General features: G+C 47.6%; 4 protein-coding genes across 4 annotated transcripts; 2 read left to right on the top strand and 2 right to left on the bottom strand.

The window, feature by feature from the left end:
• Positions 1-436: 436 nt before the first annotated feature.
• On the top strand, positions 437-1357 carry LACBIDRAFT_293600 (uncharacterized protein; the record flags this gene model as incomplete). Its single annotated transcript, XM_001878985.1, has 4 exons — positions 437-459; positions 574-1023; positions 1088-1166; positions 1331-1357. The coding sequence occupies 4 exons, from the start codon at positions 437-439 to the stop codon at positions 1355-1357; spliced, it is 579 nt and encodes a 192-aa protein (XP_001879020.1).
• A 4617-nt stretch (positions 1358-5974) lies between these two features.
• On the bottom strand, positions 5975-6385 carry LACBIDRAFT_317159 (uncharacterized protein; the record flags this gene model as incomplete). The annotated part of the gene is made up of 4 exons (XM_001878767.1): positions 5975-6003; positions 6061-6162; positions 6220-6315; positions 6373-6385. 4 exons carry the CDS (start codon positions 6383-6385, stop codon positions 5975-5977), a joined length of 240 nt encoding a protein of 79 aa, XP_001878802.1.
• Positions 6386-7881: 1496 nt separating this feature from the next.
• LACBIDRAFT_317158 (uncharacterized protein) lies at positions 7882-9211 on the top strand (the record flags this gene model as incomplete). Its single annotated transcript, XM_001878984.1, has 6 exons — positions 7882-8035; positions 8084-8326; positions 8382-8602; positions 8738-8768; positions 8820-9006; positions 9085-9211. 6 exons carry the CDS (start codon positions 7882-7884, stop codon positions 9209-9211), a joined length of 963 nt encoding a protein of 320 aa, XP_001879019.1.
• Positions 9212-12020: 2809 nt separating this feature from the next.
• On the bottom strand, positions 12021-12401 carry LACBIDRAFT_325317 (uncharacterized protein; the record flags this gene model as incomplete). Its single annotated transcript, XM_001878766.1, has 2 exons — positions 12021-12154; positions 12209-12401. The coding sequence occupies 2 exons, from the start codon at positions 12399-12401 to the stop codon at positions 12021-12023; spliced, it is 327 nt and encodes a 108-aa protein (XP_001878801.1).
• Positions 12402-17805: the final 5404 nt, after the last annotated feature.

The following is a 17805-nucleotide window of genomic DNA, read 5'->3' as shown; positions in this document are numbered from 1 at the left end:
TGGTATCAAGCAATCTCTTTTGCCTCTTTTTCTTGAGGACAAGCGGCTCGCCACTGGCAATCCTGCATCTTCCTATTGGAATTGATTGGAATTCCAAGATTACTTTCAGCAAGGGATATTTATTTCGTGGCGAATGCCCAGTATCATGAGGCCTGGGAGCTTGAACGATATTGCTATGGCAGAGTTGACTATTCATTCTGGCTTTTCTTCCCCAGCCTCATTTATCGCAACTATCTTTGTTCCGGTGCTCTCTCTCACAGGTACCTTCGCCCTTCTGGTGCTTCAATCGGAGGAGTGCATGCCTCCGAACATCAAACATCTCCATGTACACCGGAGGAACCAGTGCCAGTTCCCAGGCACCCTAGGGAAATGTTCAATCATCTAGAATCATCTCTAAGAAGCATTGGGCCGTATTTCCCATCTCCGTAGCCTCAGAATGGCTTTGGTCGCTGGTGAGATGTTCGTGAATCTAGCCTTCTAATGACGACTACCCCTTTCCTCGCATTTTCGGCTCATCCCGCTACCCCCTTTCTTATTTTAACACTGGTTGACGTTGATCATTACCCTCGAAAGACTGTTGCAGATGGATCCTGCCAACGCCGTCTTGGACCCAGCGACTACTATTGCGCAGGAAGAACTACCTCTACTGGCCTTTCAAAACCTTACTCTTGCCCCACGCCCAATTCGTCCGGGTTACGAGATGGTCGGTCCGGCAGTTAAGGAGCCTACGTCGGTGCAGGTGTCTCGGCTCGCGTCACTCTCCGCTAGGCTTTCATCGTTAGAGCAAGCGACGCTAGAGCATAACTCAAGACTTGACAAACTCCGAACCGACGTGAACGACATAAAGCAGGCTCTGGTACCTCCGGCGGACTCCGTTGTGTTGGCATGCCTAGTGGACCGCTTCTTGCATAAGCGGGGTTTCTCACCACTTGAACCTGATCAGAGAAAGGCATGGGTCCAGTCCAAGATCAACGAGCTTTCGCAGGCCTGCGGGATTTCTCTGGCTAATATCGTGGAATTTATGTGAGAATACTGCTTTCTCACTTCTTCGTTTTTGTCCACCACTCTTATATTACTGTTCATCCAGGATTGTCCACGCGTCAAGGGTTGAGCGAGGAATGCTCTACTCCTTCCCGTCCAATACCGTTGCACGCGCCATCACTAGCGTTAGTGACGACTACGAGCGGTCCATCTTCAAAGCTTTGTTTTCATTGGAACTGAACCATACTATTGATGATGAATTAGAAGATGGGTACCCATTTGTAACTGATGTAGTGGGCTGCATAAGGACGAGCCGGCGGGAGATACTTGAAACTCTGCGGCTCTGCAGTCGAAGATTGCTTCTGCTTCCGAATAAGTTTTTAGGCTACAAATAGATACGACATGCGATTATTTAGAATGGTAACCACTCTCTCTTCAGCGATATCACGTCCAGTGTACTTACAAAACATGGTTTACTCTAACTCGAGAAGTTATGCAGGCTTCCAGTTAATATTATAATCTCTTTGGAACTTTGTCGTCGGGGAATGCCTCCCTGGTGAGATCCATAAGACGACGACGACGACGCTCCTTCACCAATAAATCGGCACGGGGGGGACCGGAGTCATTGTTGACCCCCTCATCTGGCTGGAGAGTTACTTAAATTGTTCATTCCAAACCACCAATTGCGGAGTCGCCTTTCAAACCGCCGGGAGAATATCGTTTGTGATAGCGACGGTATCTAGTCGACGCGGCCGGCCTTTCGCGGAGTTCACGACGAGACTGAAGACAAGTAGAGTGAGTACTAGTGTCTGCTAGCTTTCCGAAGACAAGGAGACGTGCAAGACCTTACATGCGTGTAACAGAGCGTTCGTAGATCTATGCCATGGGAGACTATTGAGATTCGGATGCTCGCGAGGAAGTTACGTGACTTACCAATACCGCACGGCTAACCTCTGGGTATGGACCAGCCACGGGATCCTACGGTCGACCACAATCAGTATTAGTGCAGGAAAACCTCATCAAACGTACCTTTGCCGGAGTCTTCCATTCCCTCTAATCCAAACATTCATTAATCCTCCTATAGCACAGTGAAGGATGCTCTATGCGAGTCGTTGATAACATTCACCCCGCTCTTCCTTGATGCATGTTATCTGGGAATGGAAAGAACGCATCGCTAGAACATGCATGCAACCCCATCCAACTTACTCGCCCCTTCCCTCTTTTCCTCCTCTTCCAACGCTGGCACCTCGCCCTCGGATAAAAACTCCCACTATACCTTCTCCTCACCCTCTAGCACTTCTCCACTTCAGAACAGGTCAATGACGTTGGCTTTTCCTGCGGGTTTTGCTCCTTTTCTGAAGGAGAGAGCAAGGACTCGTGGGTGATGGCAGAGTCACCAGAGATCGGCTTTCCCGCCCGGTACAGTGGATGCACGATTGTTGGCCTGCACCGATGCCGATGATGGACCCATGGAAGGCGTATGCGACGCTGTTGGATTGGGTGTATTTCAAAGCGAGTGTGGCGACGACGAGGTTTGTGACTGCGCTTGACGGGAGCTAGGGTTGACCTGATTAGTGAGTGGCGATGAACGCCAAAAAAATATGGACCTCCTTGTTTTTGTTGACGATGTTTGAGAAGACAGAAGGCTGGATCTTGCAGTCGTTCCTCTTTTGCTGGAGGTGGATACCGTACACCTGCTTCGTCTCGATTCTGGGAGGGACATAGTTTGGATCGATCTGAATCCACTCATTTGCACTTCATCTGTCTCACAAATAAGATGGGAGTACTCACCTGTAGAACACAGTATTTCCCTGCCTTCTTCTTCGACGACACATCGAGCGCGTCATCTGCGTACCCAGGCGCAATAATCCCATCAGACACTTCGCGCGCGAGATGATGCGTGCAGTAGCGAGGTCGCGTGGAGCCGAAAGGGCGATAAAGTCGCCAAAAGAGGACATACGGTCCGCACCTGACAGGTTAGGTTCAAGTGAGCTCTACAAAATGATGACAAAAACGTACCTCGAGCTCTAGCATATGCACAAGCGAGCGGAGTCAAAGGTTTCTTGACTCTGTAGACCCTTTTCTCTGTCTCTGTGAGCTCGACACCGACAGCTGCACCCGCGGGTGAAACATGCTTGAAGGACGCGGTGGCCAGGAGATTGAGGGCCTTTTGGAATTCTTTGACGAGGGTGTAGGAGTTGAGCGCGTCGAGGAGGTTGATGCATCCAGGCGATCCTATCGGATCAGTCAATTTTCGCCACAATTCGACGAATAAGAAAAAACCCACCTCTGAACGAAAGCTCTCCCTCGGAGACATACGCCTGCGCGGGCTTTTGATGCGGGTTCGCACCATACCTAAGCGCGATCCTCTGGACTGGCCCTGCCAACTTCTCAGCTGGCAACTCGGCGCTAGCGTATTGTTCCCTGAAATACCGGCTGATGGCCTCATCGTACCTTGCGGTCATCCGGAAAGCTTTCAGCGCAAGAGACGCTCTCAGTCCCTGCCCTACGTCTCCTTTCCCATCCTTCCACGCACCGAGGAAGGTTTTGTAATCCTTCGGATCGGAGAGGACTGAGACGCGCTCGTGGTTCTTTGCTGTGGCGCGAAGGAGTGTCACTCCGCCAATGTCAACTTCTTCGACTGCGTCTGCTACGGTACAGTTTGGCCTGGCGATTGTTTCGGTGAATGGATAGAGGTTGCAGACGACGATGGAGATTGGGGAGATATTTTGTGCTTTGAGGTCTTCAGAGTCCGAAGGAATGTTGCGTGCAAGGATTCCTGTTGTTGATACGAACCACCGTGTACTGCAGGGTGAAGCGTTTTGACTCGTCCGCCTAGCAGATACGTCCCTTTTTCCATCATCGTAACTAAAAGAATCGACGATTGAAAAAAAAAAGAGCCTACTCAATGAGAATCCCTGCATCTCTTATTTTCTTCGCCGTTCCTCCAGATCCTAGAGCAAGGAATTGTGAGAGATCAAGAGACGGTGTGACTGACCTGTGACGAGGCTGAGAGTAGGACATACCCCTCGTGCACTACTTCTCTCGGGAAAGAGACGGTCCTGTCACCCGGCAAGCGCCGACGCGCGCCAAGTCAGGGTGCTGAACTGTCCCTCGGTGATCGGACTGTCTCCTCAGGGTCCATCCCCTTTTGGGAGGGTGTCACGTGCTTTCGCGCCCTTCCTCTTGCGCGTCGCTGACCAACTCCTCATTTCAGGTCGACCGCCTGCGACCCCGCGCCTAACGCTAGCCTCGGGGACGACAAAGCGTCACCAAAAGATGCTGTTCAGCAAACTCAGGAGGAGCGAGAGCGTATTCTTCAATGGGTGAGTGCATTTTACAGCCTTGTCCTTCAAGTTAATGTGTGTAGGCAAGAGACATCGTCAAAAAATATCCCTACCAGCCACGGAAAGTGCGACAGGAAGCTGCTCGTGCAAAGGTATGTTGTTTAGTGTTTAGTCTTCCAATGAATTTCTTCACAACTTACAAGAAGATATCACAGCATCAATTGAATTTCTGTGAACAGTGCGGAAGATCCACCTTGCAAGATAGTACTTGATAGCTAGTTCTACGTAGCGTAAATGATGGGGTTCACTAACAAAAGCATGGATCAATTCGATATAATTTACTCCTTTGAAATTGGCCTGAGCCTAATAATATAGAGAATCTACATAAAACCCCCCCTCAGATCTGTTGTGCCCACAAGACCGAGCCGCAAATGTGAACAGCTGGCTGCCACATCTCATAAATGGGGGAGGTAATTGCTGGATTAATCAGCATCAAGTAGAACCCAAGAACGTAGAAATCGAGTCAGAACTTACATGCAAACCCCAAATTCTGCCCAAAGACTTTATCCCCCCCCCACAAAATAGACACAGAACACGAATGGCTACGTGCCACATTTCGTAAAATCATGGGGCGGATGCTGGAGAGACTGACATAAATTAGCACCCAGCAGCCTAAATGCCGAGTAGGAATTCACTTGTCAATCACAATTTATGGCATTGGACCTTGTCCCGACAAAATCGAACGCTGAATTGGTACGGTTGCAAACCATGTTTCGTAAACTCAGAGAATAAATTCTGGAGCAATTCCAGTCAAGTAGAACCTAAGAACATAAAGTCCGAGTATGAACTTACTTGTCAACGCAGATTTTTGGTGTTGGACCCTATTTTCTCACAGAACTGAATGCCGAATTTGAACGGTTAGGGCCCACATTTCGTAAACTCGGGAGGTCGCTCCTGAACCAATTTCGGTCAAGTAGAGCACAAGAATGTAGAATGCGAGCAAGAACTTACTTGTTAACATCAATTTTCGGTGATGGACCTTATTTCCTCACAGAACCAAACACCAAATCTGAAGGGTTGGGCGCCATGTTTCGTAAACTCGGGAGGTCGCTTCTGAGGTAATTTCGGTCAAGTAGAGCCTAAGAACGTAAAAATTGAGCAGGAACTCACATGTCAACCATGATATCTGGTAAGGGACCTTAATCACTCACAAAACCGAACGCCGAATTTGAACGGTTGGGCGCCATGTTTCGTAAACTCGGGAGGTCACTCCTGAGGTAACTTCGGTCAAGTAGAGCCTAAGAACGTAGAAATTGAGCAGGGACTTACATGTCAACCCTAATATCTGGTAGGGGACATTATTCTCCGAATGTGAACGGTTGCGCGCCAAGCTTCGTAAACTCGTGTGGTCGTTCCTGAAGTAATTCTCGTCAAATAGAGCCTAAGAACGTAAAAAATGAGCGCGAACTTACATGTCAACCTTAATTTCTGTTTATGGGCCTTATTCCCCCCACAAAACCGAAAACTGAATTCGAACGCTTGGGCGTCATGTATCGTAAACTCGGGTGGTCGTTCCTGGAGTAATTCTCGTCAGATAGAGCCTAAAAACGTAAGAATCGAGTGAGAACTTACATGTCAACCTTAATTTCTGTTTATGGGCTTTATTCCCCCCACAAAATCGAGCACTGAATTCGAACGCTTGGGCTTCATGTTTCGTAAGCTCGGGTGATCGTTCCTGGAGTAATTCTCGTCAGATAGAGCCTAAGAACGTAAGAATCGAGCGAGAACTTACCTGTTAGTCTCATTTTCTGGTAAAAGACATTATTTTTTTGCAGAACCGAACGCTGACTTTGAACGGTTGGGCGTGATGTTTCGCAAACTCGGAAGGTTGTTCCTGAGGTAATTTCCGTCAAATAGAGCCCAAGAACATAATATACGAGTAAGAACTCACTTGTTGAGCTCAATTTCTGCCAATAGACTCGATTTTCCCGCAGAACTGAAATTTGAACGGATGGGCGGTCCGTTTCGTAAACTTGGGAGGCGCTTCCTGTAGTAGTCAGCGTCAGATCAAGCCCATGAACATGAAATTCGAGCCAGAACTCACGGAGTAAATCCATTTTTGGTATGGTCTTCTGGAGGGAGGACTTGCCAAACCTCGTTGATGCCGGAGATAGCTGGTGGACGTGGAGATAAGATGGCGGGGCACGTTCTGCCTCCTTAGATACATATAATGGCACAGGCTAAGATGAGAAGCGGGATGGGGTCATCGGTCAAGGGATCGGGGCAAGTGGCCGAGGCAAGAACTTGTAAGCTGTGGCCCGGGAAGTCAAGAAGATAACCGAGGACTGTCTCTTGATGCACATGGGACCGTCTTTTTCGAGGCTTGCGACGGTTTCGCAAAGCGCGGGAAAAAAAATTGGCAGAGGATCTCGACGCATCTTGCAGCAAAAAGACGGTCCCAGCTGGTCCCTGCTGAGGAAAAAGACTTGAAAAAGACAGTCCGTCAGAACCCTGCCGGTGGTGGCTAATCAGGACTACTCACCAGTTCTAGAACTGTACCCTGACGTGACATGGACCCTAGTTTTCGCTTGATTGATCTCCTCACTGCCAAAGCGAGGCTGAAGCATCGTTGTAAATTAATGTACACTGGCAAAATATAAAGCCTTGCATATCGAAAGTCAGTTTACTCGGGGCCCACCAAACATCTTTCTCACCGTCTGAGCTGTAAGCTTTGCCCTGTCCACCTCGTTCCCTCTCCAGAGTCCAAGCACAATGTCGGTGATCTCGCCAAACATTGACCCTGTCGTGGATGTGACGCCCTCCCACTCCTATGATCCTGTGCAGTCTCCTCAAGCCATGATGTGAGTAGTTGATCCAGATTTTTGAATTCCATTTTGTGTATGGGCAAACATACCTGTGTTTGTAATCTGAATTCCGCCCCTCCTCCTCCCATTTCCCTTCTCCTTTGTTTGGCTGCTACTGTTCCAACCTTCATCTTCTGTGTGTGGGTGTTTGCACCGTCCGCGCGAGCGCTCGTTCATTTTGCTTTGTGCGCTGTTCGGGTGAGGTCCCTTTGAGGTCCCTTTTCGAGCCCTACCCTTTCTTGGCGGGATCTGGTCACAGATCGGTCACAGTGATCAGACTGTCTTTTTCGTCGGTCGCAGCCTTACTTCCCCTATTCTTTACCCGCCGAACACCAATATGTCTACAAACGTCATTGTGCACGCACACATTGTTCAAGAGATTGCGACGGAAACTCTAGCTATACCTGTGACTTGCACTGCGAATTTGACCGTTCTTGACATTGCTCATTCGACGGAGCAACAAGACTCTCTCCGTCCATTCAGTGGCATATCCCTTATCTCACCTTCACCATCCGAGGCGCTCGAAACGATAGTCACGCTCAGTACTGATTTGGATCCTCTAAGTTTGACTTTTTCTGTGCCACCCAACGACGAACCCATGGACGCTGTGCAGACCCTCCGCAAAGAGCTACTGGAACTGAGTGGCAAGGTATCGGTGCTTCAAGGGGAATCAAGAACTAAATCTGAACAAATATCTACGCTCGAGGGAAAAGTGTCCGAACTGGAGGCAGATGTGGTACCACTAGCAGATGCGATACAGCTACAATGCGCGATGGACGTTTGGCTTCATGAAAACGGATTCAGCGCGCAGAGCGGTCCTCGCAAACTCTGGGTTTCCAGGAACAAAGCACGCCTGTCAAAGTCATTGCAGATGCCAGAAGCAGAACTTGAAGATTTCTTCAAGTATGATTATTCCCCCCTATTTGTACCTATTCTGACTTCTGACTTCAGGTGTTACCGACGACTGGGCGACAGCAAGGCCCATATCGTCATGTCGAATGGCGTGGCGCGTGCCGTCACACGCGTTACGCAGAATCATAATGACAACGCCCGCTTCTGTCATCTTTTCAGTTCCCTTTTCAAGCACACAGTCGATGCAGAGTTGGATCAAGCCCAAGTCTTTGTCACACGCCTTGATTCAGGGAGGGATGTCCTGCCGTCGGACAGGAAAAAGAAATTACGCAAAGCCTTGGTGTGAGTAGTCCTTTGATTTTACCCCAAATTATGCCACTGATCTTTTTCCAACAAGATGATCAATTTCCTTGCACAAAATGGATGCATACACTCTATACTATTCCTTTACATCTTTGTGTGTGCTTGCTTTTCGTGTGTTATTTTCTTTTCGTACATGCCATACATAGCAATGGCCCACACCAACAAATAGTCAACCTTCTTGCATACCCCCCTTCCAAAAAGCTTCACAGTCAGCTTGTCAAATACCCCCAGGAAGTTGTGCCTGCTATGGATCAAGTGCTAAAACATGATGTTAGAGCTTGCAGACATGAATCAACACACAGGTGTGGAAGGAATGGAGGGCACTGATGGAGATGAGCAGATTTCTGATATCATGGGTAAGATATACAAAGTCAGGCCTTTTGAACTTAGACCGTGAACAAGAGAGATTTGAACCCAACAGGTATGCTCCTGGTCAATTTTACCTGGTGTAGACTAACATAATGCCTCTCAGATACTGATAAACTGGTGGCCATCAAAGGACTGGTCATCCGCGCAACGCCAGTTATCCCTGACATGAAAGTTGCCTTCTTTCGCTGCCTTAGCTACTCGCATATCGTCCAGGTTGAAATTGACCGCAGTAAAATCGAAGAACCAGCCAGGTATCCTCATGATATTTGTGGATCGGTGGGGACAATGTCGCTTGTGCATAACCGATGCGAGTGTGCCGACTGACAAGTGATACACCTGCAAGAGACTCCCGACTCAGTGCCTGACAGACAAACACCTCATACCATATCTCTCAGCATTTACAACGAGCTCGTTGATGTATTGAAGCATGGGGACTGCTTAGTTGTGACAGGCATTTTCCGCAGCATACCTCTCAACGTGAACCCCCACCAATGAACCATGAAAAGTCTCTTCAAAACATACCTTGATGTTGTCCAAATCAAGCTGGGTGGAGGTGGTACCCTTGGCTTTGACAAGACTACCCGACTCCCAGGGGGCGACCGTGTTCCAGGGGTTTGTTGTGTTGGTGACGGGGAGGGACGAAGATGAGGAAAGCAGAATTGAAGGTCGACAGAGCCAGAAAGCTGAGTTGGAGGAAACATTGAAGGAACTCACTCATTGACCTTGATATCTATGAGCTATTAGCCCAGTTGCTTGTCCCGTCAATATGGGAGATGGATGACGTGAAGAAGGGGATTTTGTTACACCTGTTTGGTGGTACTTATAAGAGCATTTCAAGCAGTGGTGGAGGTGGTGGGCCGAGGTACAGAGGTGACTAGTGATGTGCAAGGGTTTGCAAACCCTTAGGGGTACAAGGGTAAGGGTAGGGAGGGTAAGGGTAGAGGTTAGGATTTTCTGACCCTCAAAAAACCCCAACCCTTGACAAGGGTTGGGGGTTTTTGTGAGGGTAAGTCAAGGGTCAACAGATTATGTAATAGATCATGTGAGCCGCATGAGCGGTGTTTGCCAGGAACGTTACATACATCAACAACAAACAAACACTTTTCTTTCTCAACTACCACTATCCACATTGACGACCACCCGCAACCGCGACCAACAACCCCACCTTCTGCAACCACCGCCGTTCGACGTTCTGAACCACCATCGCACACGTCGACAACAACGACAACATGGCAACGCCACGTCAGCAGCCCAACGGCTGACAGCGACCTGGCACGTCAATGGACGTGCCACGTCGTCCAGACGGTGACGACGCAATCATCGTCACTGCCCACATTAGTTCAGGTGCGCAATGTGATCCCTCCCCTGCACCCTTTCCTTTCTTCACACAACAAACAGGTGCCACATCAGTGACGTGACAACCGACAACGACCAAACCACACTTTAACCACCGCCACCTTCCCCAACCGTGGTTCGACGCCCCGAACCACCACTACACATGCCAACAACAACAACAACGAGGCGACGCCACATCACCAGCTGAATGGATGACAGGTGACGGTGACGACCTGGCATGTCAACGAGTGCCCAACACCATGAAAAGTGACGAATGCCCAGCACCACCACTCGAGCCCAGGTGAGTCGTTACAACCCCATCATCTCACTCCTTCCTTTGACATTGAATCCAGGTGCTACGTCGCTGTTAGCAACGTGGCAACCAAACGACGAACAACGGCCAATTCGTCGTTCGTCGTTGTCATCCATCTTATGACCCACCGGTGAGCACCCCTGTCCCAACCCACGTCTCTAACATGTCCCCCACAGATTACATGACACAATGATGACACCGCGCTGCAACGACGACACGACGACAATGACAGTGGACGGTCGAACGACCGACACAATGACATCTGATGACACGACAAAAAGAGGGGGGCGTCACCTTGACTTATGTACTGATTGATTAGACTACATAGTGTACATTATACTTGACCCTAACGTTCACCCGTTGTGGGTTTTCGACCCCCCAAACCCTGTACAAACCCCTACCCCCACCCCTGAAATACCCTTACCCATGGAAAGGGTATGGGTTTGCATCGGGTAAGGGTAAAGGTAGGTGTGAAAACACCCGCGGGTTACCCGTGCTCATCACTAGAGGTGACATCAATGTCCTTCCCATTGGTGGCCCTGGTTCTCAAATTCTCCAGGAATGCTTTCCAATTACACTTGTTTCCGATCCTTCTGACATACTTGCAGTATGTTCACAAGATCACCCCTCATGTGTAGTTGGCTTATGTTACGCGCGATCCGGATTTAAAGCTCCTTTCCTTGCATTTTCGGCTCACCCCACTACCCCTTTTCCTATCTGAACACTATAATTATTGTATTGGTTGACGTTGATCATTACCCTCGACAGATTGTTGAGTATGGATCCTGCCAATGCTGTCTTGGACCCAGCGACTACTACTGCACAGGAAGAACGATCTCTAGCCACCTTTCAAAACCTTTCTCTTGCCTCACCCCCAATTTATCCAACTCAGTCAAGCGATTCTGAGATGGTTGGTCCAGGAGTTAAGCAGCCTACGTCGGTGCAGGAGTTTTATGCTGCCAGGACTTCATTATGGCCAAAACTGCTAGAGGTGAGCTCAAAACTGGATAAACTCGAAACTGACATGAACATGAAGTGGAATTTGGAATGCATTCAGATCCTAAGCCTTCTACCTCCGTTGGACTCTACTATGTTGGCATGCCTAGTGGACAAGTTCTTGCATATGTTCACACCACTTGAAAGCGGTCAGAGAAAGGCATGGGTCCAGTCCAAGATCAACGAGCTTTCGCAAGCCTCCAGGATTTCTGTGGCCAATATTGTGGAATTTATGTGAGAATATTGTTTGCTCACTTTTTCGTATCTGTGCACCATGCTTATATTACTGTTCATCCAGGATTGTCCACGTGTCAAGGGTTGAGCGAGGATTATACTCCTTCCTGTCCAATAGCATTGCACGCGCCATCACTTGCATCACAGACGACTATGAGCAGTCCATCTTCAAAGCTTTGTTTCTATTGGAACTGAACCATACCATTGATGATGAATTAGAAGATGGGTACACATTCGTGACTGATGTAGTTGGCTGCATAAGGACAGGCCAGTGGGAGAGACTTGAGCCTTTGCGGCTCTGCAGTTGAAGATTGCCTCTGCTTCCAAGTCATTTTATATGTTCCAAATAGCAATTTTCAGCTATGTCATACAGTAAACATGGTTTGCTCTAACTTGAGAAGTTAAGCATGCTTCCAGTTATGAGAATCAGAAATTCTTTGGAACTTTGCCATCAGGGAATGCCTCCCTGCTGAGATCCATAAGACGACAACAATGTTCCTCCGCCAGTAAATCGGCACGGGCGCCGGGACCATTGACCCCCCAGTCTGACTGGAGAGTGGCTGAAAGCATTCATTAGAATCACTGAAGCAAGAAGAAATTTATGGTTGATTTACTGTTGGATATTAAGGCACGTTCAGCCTCCTCATTTGATTTAACACACCTGGCTTCGTCCTCTTCATGTACCGCCTTCATGAGATCCTCGACTGAGGTCTTGATGTTTAATTTGACAAGTGCGGCCACGAGGGAGGGGATAAGAATGATCTGATTCTTGCAACTGTCTGGAGCTGGAGGTGGAGGGGGAAACATTGTAAGTAGGGCTGCGCACTGTGCCCATCATAGACAGGTTGATGGACGGGTCTGATGGACAATTACCTGTTCCGTTTGGGCTTGCTGAACACCTGTTTTTATCCATCACATGACAGCCATAATGGCCATCAGATGGGTCATTGACACATTCTGTGATTTTACCCACAATTAGTGTACCATCTATTGACAATATATGAAGTGCTTCATTATTAAATTTTCGCATATCTCTGTCAATGCTAAATGTCTCCAGGTGGGCCCAAATACAACCAGAATGGTGCTGACTCATCACAATTGAAACCCCGCAAAAGGTCTATTCACACCTCGAGCTCATGATTTGCTGTTTGAAGGTCCAAATCTTTATTATTTGTGCTTAATATCTCTTCTTACATCTACCAGGTACCCAAAAACAAAAGAAAAACAGTTAAAAAAATTTATACATTGAAAGGGTGGGCAAACATCCGCACAACCCGTTTACGGCCGTTTTTTGCCTGCCTGTTCCCATTCTGACTTTTGAGTTGCAAATTTACGCCCGTCGATCAATGGCTGTCCCTGTCAAATGGACGGTGCACAGCCCTAATTGTAAGGAACAGAGTCTCAGATACAAAAAAAGGGGTATGTGTATGGGCAGATAGGGGTTCGAACCCCTCACCTTCACGGTGGGAACATGGGTGCTGACCATCTGCCTTAAATTCTCCTGTCCTCTTAATACCCATAGGATGTCGCTTCTGCTCTATATGATCACAAGCATGTTCCAAGGACAGGTTTGTCTAAAATTTGAATTGGGGTGATTCTTTTGGAATAGATTGTTTGAGATGTGGGCCGCAACTGTAGTTTTTATTGGGTGCGGCGTATATTGGGTAAAGTACACGCCAATTACCTCCTGCTATACGCCTTTATTGATGAATACAAAGGCCTCCACTCTGGCAACACTATCTGTTCATGGCTGGCTGGTTTATGCAGCTGGCATATCATGAATCATGCACCTTGGTATGGTGATGACAGTTGGGTCCATCTGGCTTGCATTTCCACCAACAAAGAGGGTACAAAGCACAAGCATCCTCTCTGTGCTCCTGTCTCTATCAAGCACCTCTCTTGTTTATGTCATGCTTTGAATCTCTCTGATCCCTTCCACACTGCCATTTGGGCTGTCACCCTCATTACTTTTTTCAGTTGTCATCGTCTGGGTGAAACTACTGTGGTATTTCAAACAACTGTTCAGCCAATGTGATGTGTGATAGCCTTGAACAGATGGGAGGGGTGTTTGAAATTGGGATGACTGTGTGACATAGCAACAAAAGTGTTCAGCCAGCAGCAATGTTCATTGAGCAGTTGACATGGCATGTAGTAGCAACCTTCTTGCCTCCTCCACAAACTCCCAGATTAGTGAATGGTATATAATTTTGGGGTAAATGTACACTGCACAGTGGAAAAAATGAATTTTTGGAGACAGTTTCCTTTTTTGGGTAAAATGTCACCCTATTCGACCTTCTGAGTGACCGTGACAAGTGTCAAGATCTTAAGCACCCGTCCACAGATAAGATAACTGTTGCGTAGTATCCAGAGAAGATGTCCAAGAAATTTGTGCACACAAATTTCTAGGTTTTGCAAAGATCCTGTCCAGAATCAAAGGTGTGCGACCAAGGTCTGAGCATTCAAAGAGCTCAATTGTGCTTGCCAAGCCAACTGCCTGTGCCAACCCAAGTGTAAGCTCACACTGGCAGGTTGGTGAGGCAAGGAGCCAGGCAGACAACCCAATTGAGCATCACTCAGAGAAAAGGGTTAAGTTGTGAATAATATTCAGAGGGGTGGGCAGTAAAGTAGACAATGTGCTAAAAAAGGTTACAAGTTTTAAGGGGAGGAATTGTCAAATAAGGAAGAAGGAATTTTGTGAGAAATACAAAACTCTTCAAAAATAGAAGCAAGGTGGTCAAGGTGTGCTTTATTGTAAGCTTTTGAGGTGGACATGGGTAGGATCTCATCCATATAGTACCAATAAAGTAAAAATGCAAGGGATGTCCAGCCCCCAGTTGCAGTGACGATTTCAGGGGGAACCCCTGCAAGCAACAACTCAACAGTGCCGCCAATGCGGAAACTGTGGCCCAGAACATGGGCAAGCATGGCAGAGGACCAAATGTTAGTGACAAAGTGGAGAAATTCGTGCTTGAGGAGGTTCTTGGGTTTGCCATAGGATGAAGTGTAAGCAAAAAGGGTTGAGGAAGGTGGGACCAAGGAGTTGACCTCAAGATGGTTCTTGAAGGCAGTGATGGGACAAAGAGGGTTGCTGTCATGACGACCAGTAAGGATGACAGTAGCCCCAAGCTCTCTTGTGGTTTTGGTCCATGGAATATCAAAGCTTGCAGAGCACACACCATCATGCAGGGAACGAAATGAAATTCTAGGAAATAGTAAGAAAGAAGAGAAGATAGAGAATGGCAAAAGAAGAGGCATACTTTACAGAGTGCAGTACATGGAGCTTTGGGTCAAGTGCCCCAGCAACAGTGAGGGTACATCAGGAGGTGCTGACTTGGGTCAGTAGCTCCAAATACCCTTAGTACACTGAATACCTGGGTACTAGTGCTTGGAAGTCCAGTCCCAAGACTGAAAAAAGACTGAGACTGGACTGGACCGAGACTGCCCAAGACCGGAAATTCCCAGGACCGTCGAAGACTGCAACCGCGGTCTGGTCTTCGGTCTATGTGGCCTCATGGCATCTTCATGCGACCCCTCAGTCAATGACAACATCAAGGACAACATGCATGACACAAGGGAATGGAAGGAAGGCGGCTCAGTCTCATGGCGACAATGTCACCGCCCTTGCAGCACTGATAGAAGCCCTGCTTTGCTTGTTCATTGTGCCTTTTTGTAAGCTCTAAACGCCAAAACATCACTCCTTCATCTCACTGACCCTGTGTTGTTCATCTTCAAGTTGCCAGCTGAATTCAGCCAATACAACCACCCCCTCACCTACGTTCATTGGTACACACTCCTCCAACGCACCCCCAATGATTTCGACACCAACATGTTCACAAATCTTCGCCATCACAACTTCTCCCTTCTATGATATTTAGTTGATCTTCATGTATTTCGGAAGTCTCTTCGCCACACAAAATAACAATTTTTTCTTTTGAACTTCATTCCTTTTTGCTCTTCTTTATAACTATGGCTGCTTGTTGGCTTGCAATACTTCTTCTATTGAAGCTACCAGTCTCCAGTGAAAGGATGTTGGGACTACTGACACTTGCCAGACAAATATTGGAACTACTGACACTTGCTGGACAGCTACTCAGGAAATGTACATGCAAGGTCAACTACCCAGATAAGTTGTGGCTACTGCCTGCTATGGCGAAGAATCAAAAACTACCAGTGCAATAGATTTCACTGAGAAACTACTTATAAATTCACTGTTTCCTGATGTAGTTTCACCCAGACAACAACAACTGAAAAAAGTAATGAGGGTGACAGCCCAAATGGCAGTGTGGAAGGGATCAGAGAGATTCAAAGCACGACATAAACAAGAGAGGTGCTCGATAGAGACAGGAGCACAGAGAGGATGCTTGTGCTTTGTACCCTCTTTGTTGGCAGAAATGCAAGCCAGATGGACCCAACTGTCATCACCATACCAAGGTGCATGATTCATGATATGCCAGCTGCATAAACCAGCCAGCCATGAACAGATAGTGTTGCCAGAGTGGAGGCCTTTGTATTCATCAATAAAGGCGCATAGCAGGAGGTAATCAGCGGGCATGCGAGCCTCCTCAGAAATAGCCCACTTGTTACAGAATTGAGTGAAGTGGAGTGGACCAGCAGCATATGTTGACTTGGTATTAGGAGCTAAGGCTCCCCTGACAGCCATCATAGCAGAGTTGACAAGGGGAGCAGGTAGCGTACATGTGATTTTGTCATAATGGTGGGAACCAAAGGGCGTATGCCAAGAGAAAATGCGATCTGCCACAGGGACATGGGGGCAAAGTTCATTGTGAGTGATAGATCAGCCAGCATGGGGTTTACAAGCATGTGTGACATGTGAAGAGGGATGGCAGAGGTTGGATAACACAGGTGGGCAGTGGGGATCAAGATAAGTTTTAGTGGAGGAATTGGGAAGGGAACAAACAGGATGGTTATGTGTGAGGCTAGTGTTTAAAGGTTCAGTTCAGTCCGGTTTTTTGCCCCCAAAATGCGCAACCGTGGACCGCAACCGGTCCAGGACCGACCCAGATATTGAGGGAACCGAACCGAACCACCTAGGACCGGTCTTTTGCGGTCCATGATACCGGTTCAGACCGATCCAGACCGGTTTTTTTGCGTATAATTTATTATATCAATATAAACCATTTGTATCTCAACCATTATTACTCTGAAAAATAAACGGGTTATATAAAATAGTAAAGCATATAAATACCCGTCATTCTACCAATTTTCAAGAGATTTAATGAAGATTTGACATAGCTATGACTGAAACTGAATTACATCTCCTAGAGACTTGGGTAAAATATGGATTTGGTTATATCTTTCTCAATTCTTAACCGTTTTTGATGAAACAAAAACCCAATAAAAGGAAATAAACGTGGTTACAAGGCTATGTAACGCACGTGACCGTTTAACCGGTTGCAACCGATTAAAACCGGTCGTTGAACGGTTTTAAAAGATTTTCGAAATGAGGCAACCGGCAACCGGACCAACCCCAAATTGGGGCAACTGCAACCGAAAAAAAGACCGGTCCATGGTCCAGTTCAGTTCAGTCCACCGGTTTTTTGCGGTCCTATGGACTGAACCTTTAAACACTATGTGAGGCAGACAGTAGCTGGCAAAGACAAAGGAGAACATTGGAAAGGGTGGAAGGAATTTTGAGGATGCCTGGGGCATGGTGAGATAGTGTTGGGGGATTGTTTCTCACCCACAGACCTCTCAGCGACACTGGTTGACAAGGTGAGTTTTCAGTTGAGACTAAACATGAAGGAAACAGTTGGCTAGCTCCCTTGGGAGCGTAAAAGTCAGGAAGATCCACTTTCCAGCCTCCCCTGGTTCTCCACGCAAGATGGGGTCAGCAGGATTAGCCACGGATTCAATATAACCGATGTCTGGGCACAAGGAATGCAAGGCTGCACGATATCAGTAGTATCCTGAGACTGCATGTCTGTAGAGCCGGTGGGAGCAGCAGGCGCAGTACCAGTAGGAGTGGTTGATGAGTTGGTTGAAGTGTCAGCCATTGGGAGAAAGCATCAAAAAGTCAAAATTCTATGAGATGTCTGACAAAGGTTTTCTTAGTGTCAGAACCAGAATCAAAGTGATGGGAGGCACACTCCCAGAAACAAAGACATACATTAGTACCTACACCTGAAGGTGAGTTTTCCACTCGTGCCTCATGCTTACTCATCATGGGATGGTGTAATGGCTAACACTGGCC

Source organism: Laccaria bicolor, genomic scaffold, assembly GCF_000143565.1.
Source record: "Laccaria bicolor S238N-H82 LACBIscaffold_7 genomic scaffold, whole genome shotgun sequence".
NCBI lineage: Eukaryota > Fungi > Basidiomycota > Agaricomycetes > Agaricales > Hydnangiaceae > Laccaria > Laccaria bicolor.
Note: the sequence above shows the minus strand (reverse complement) of the source record. Positions and strands in the feature narration are given on the sequence as shown.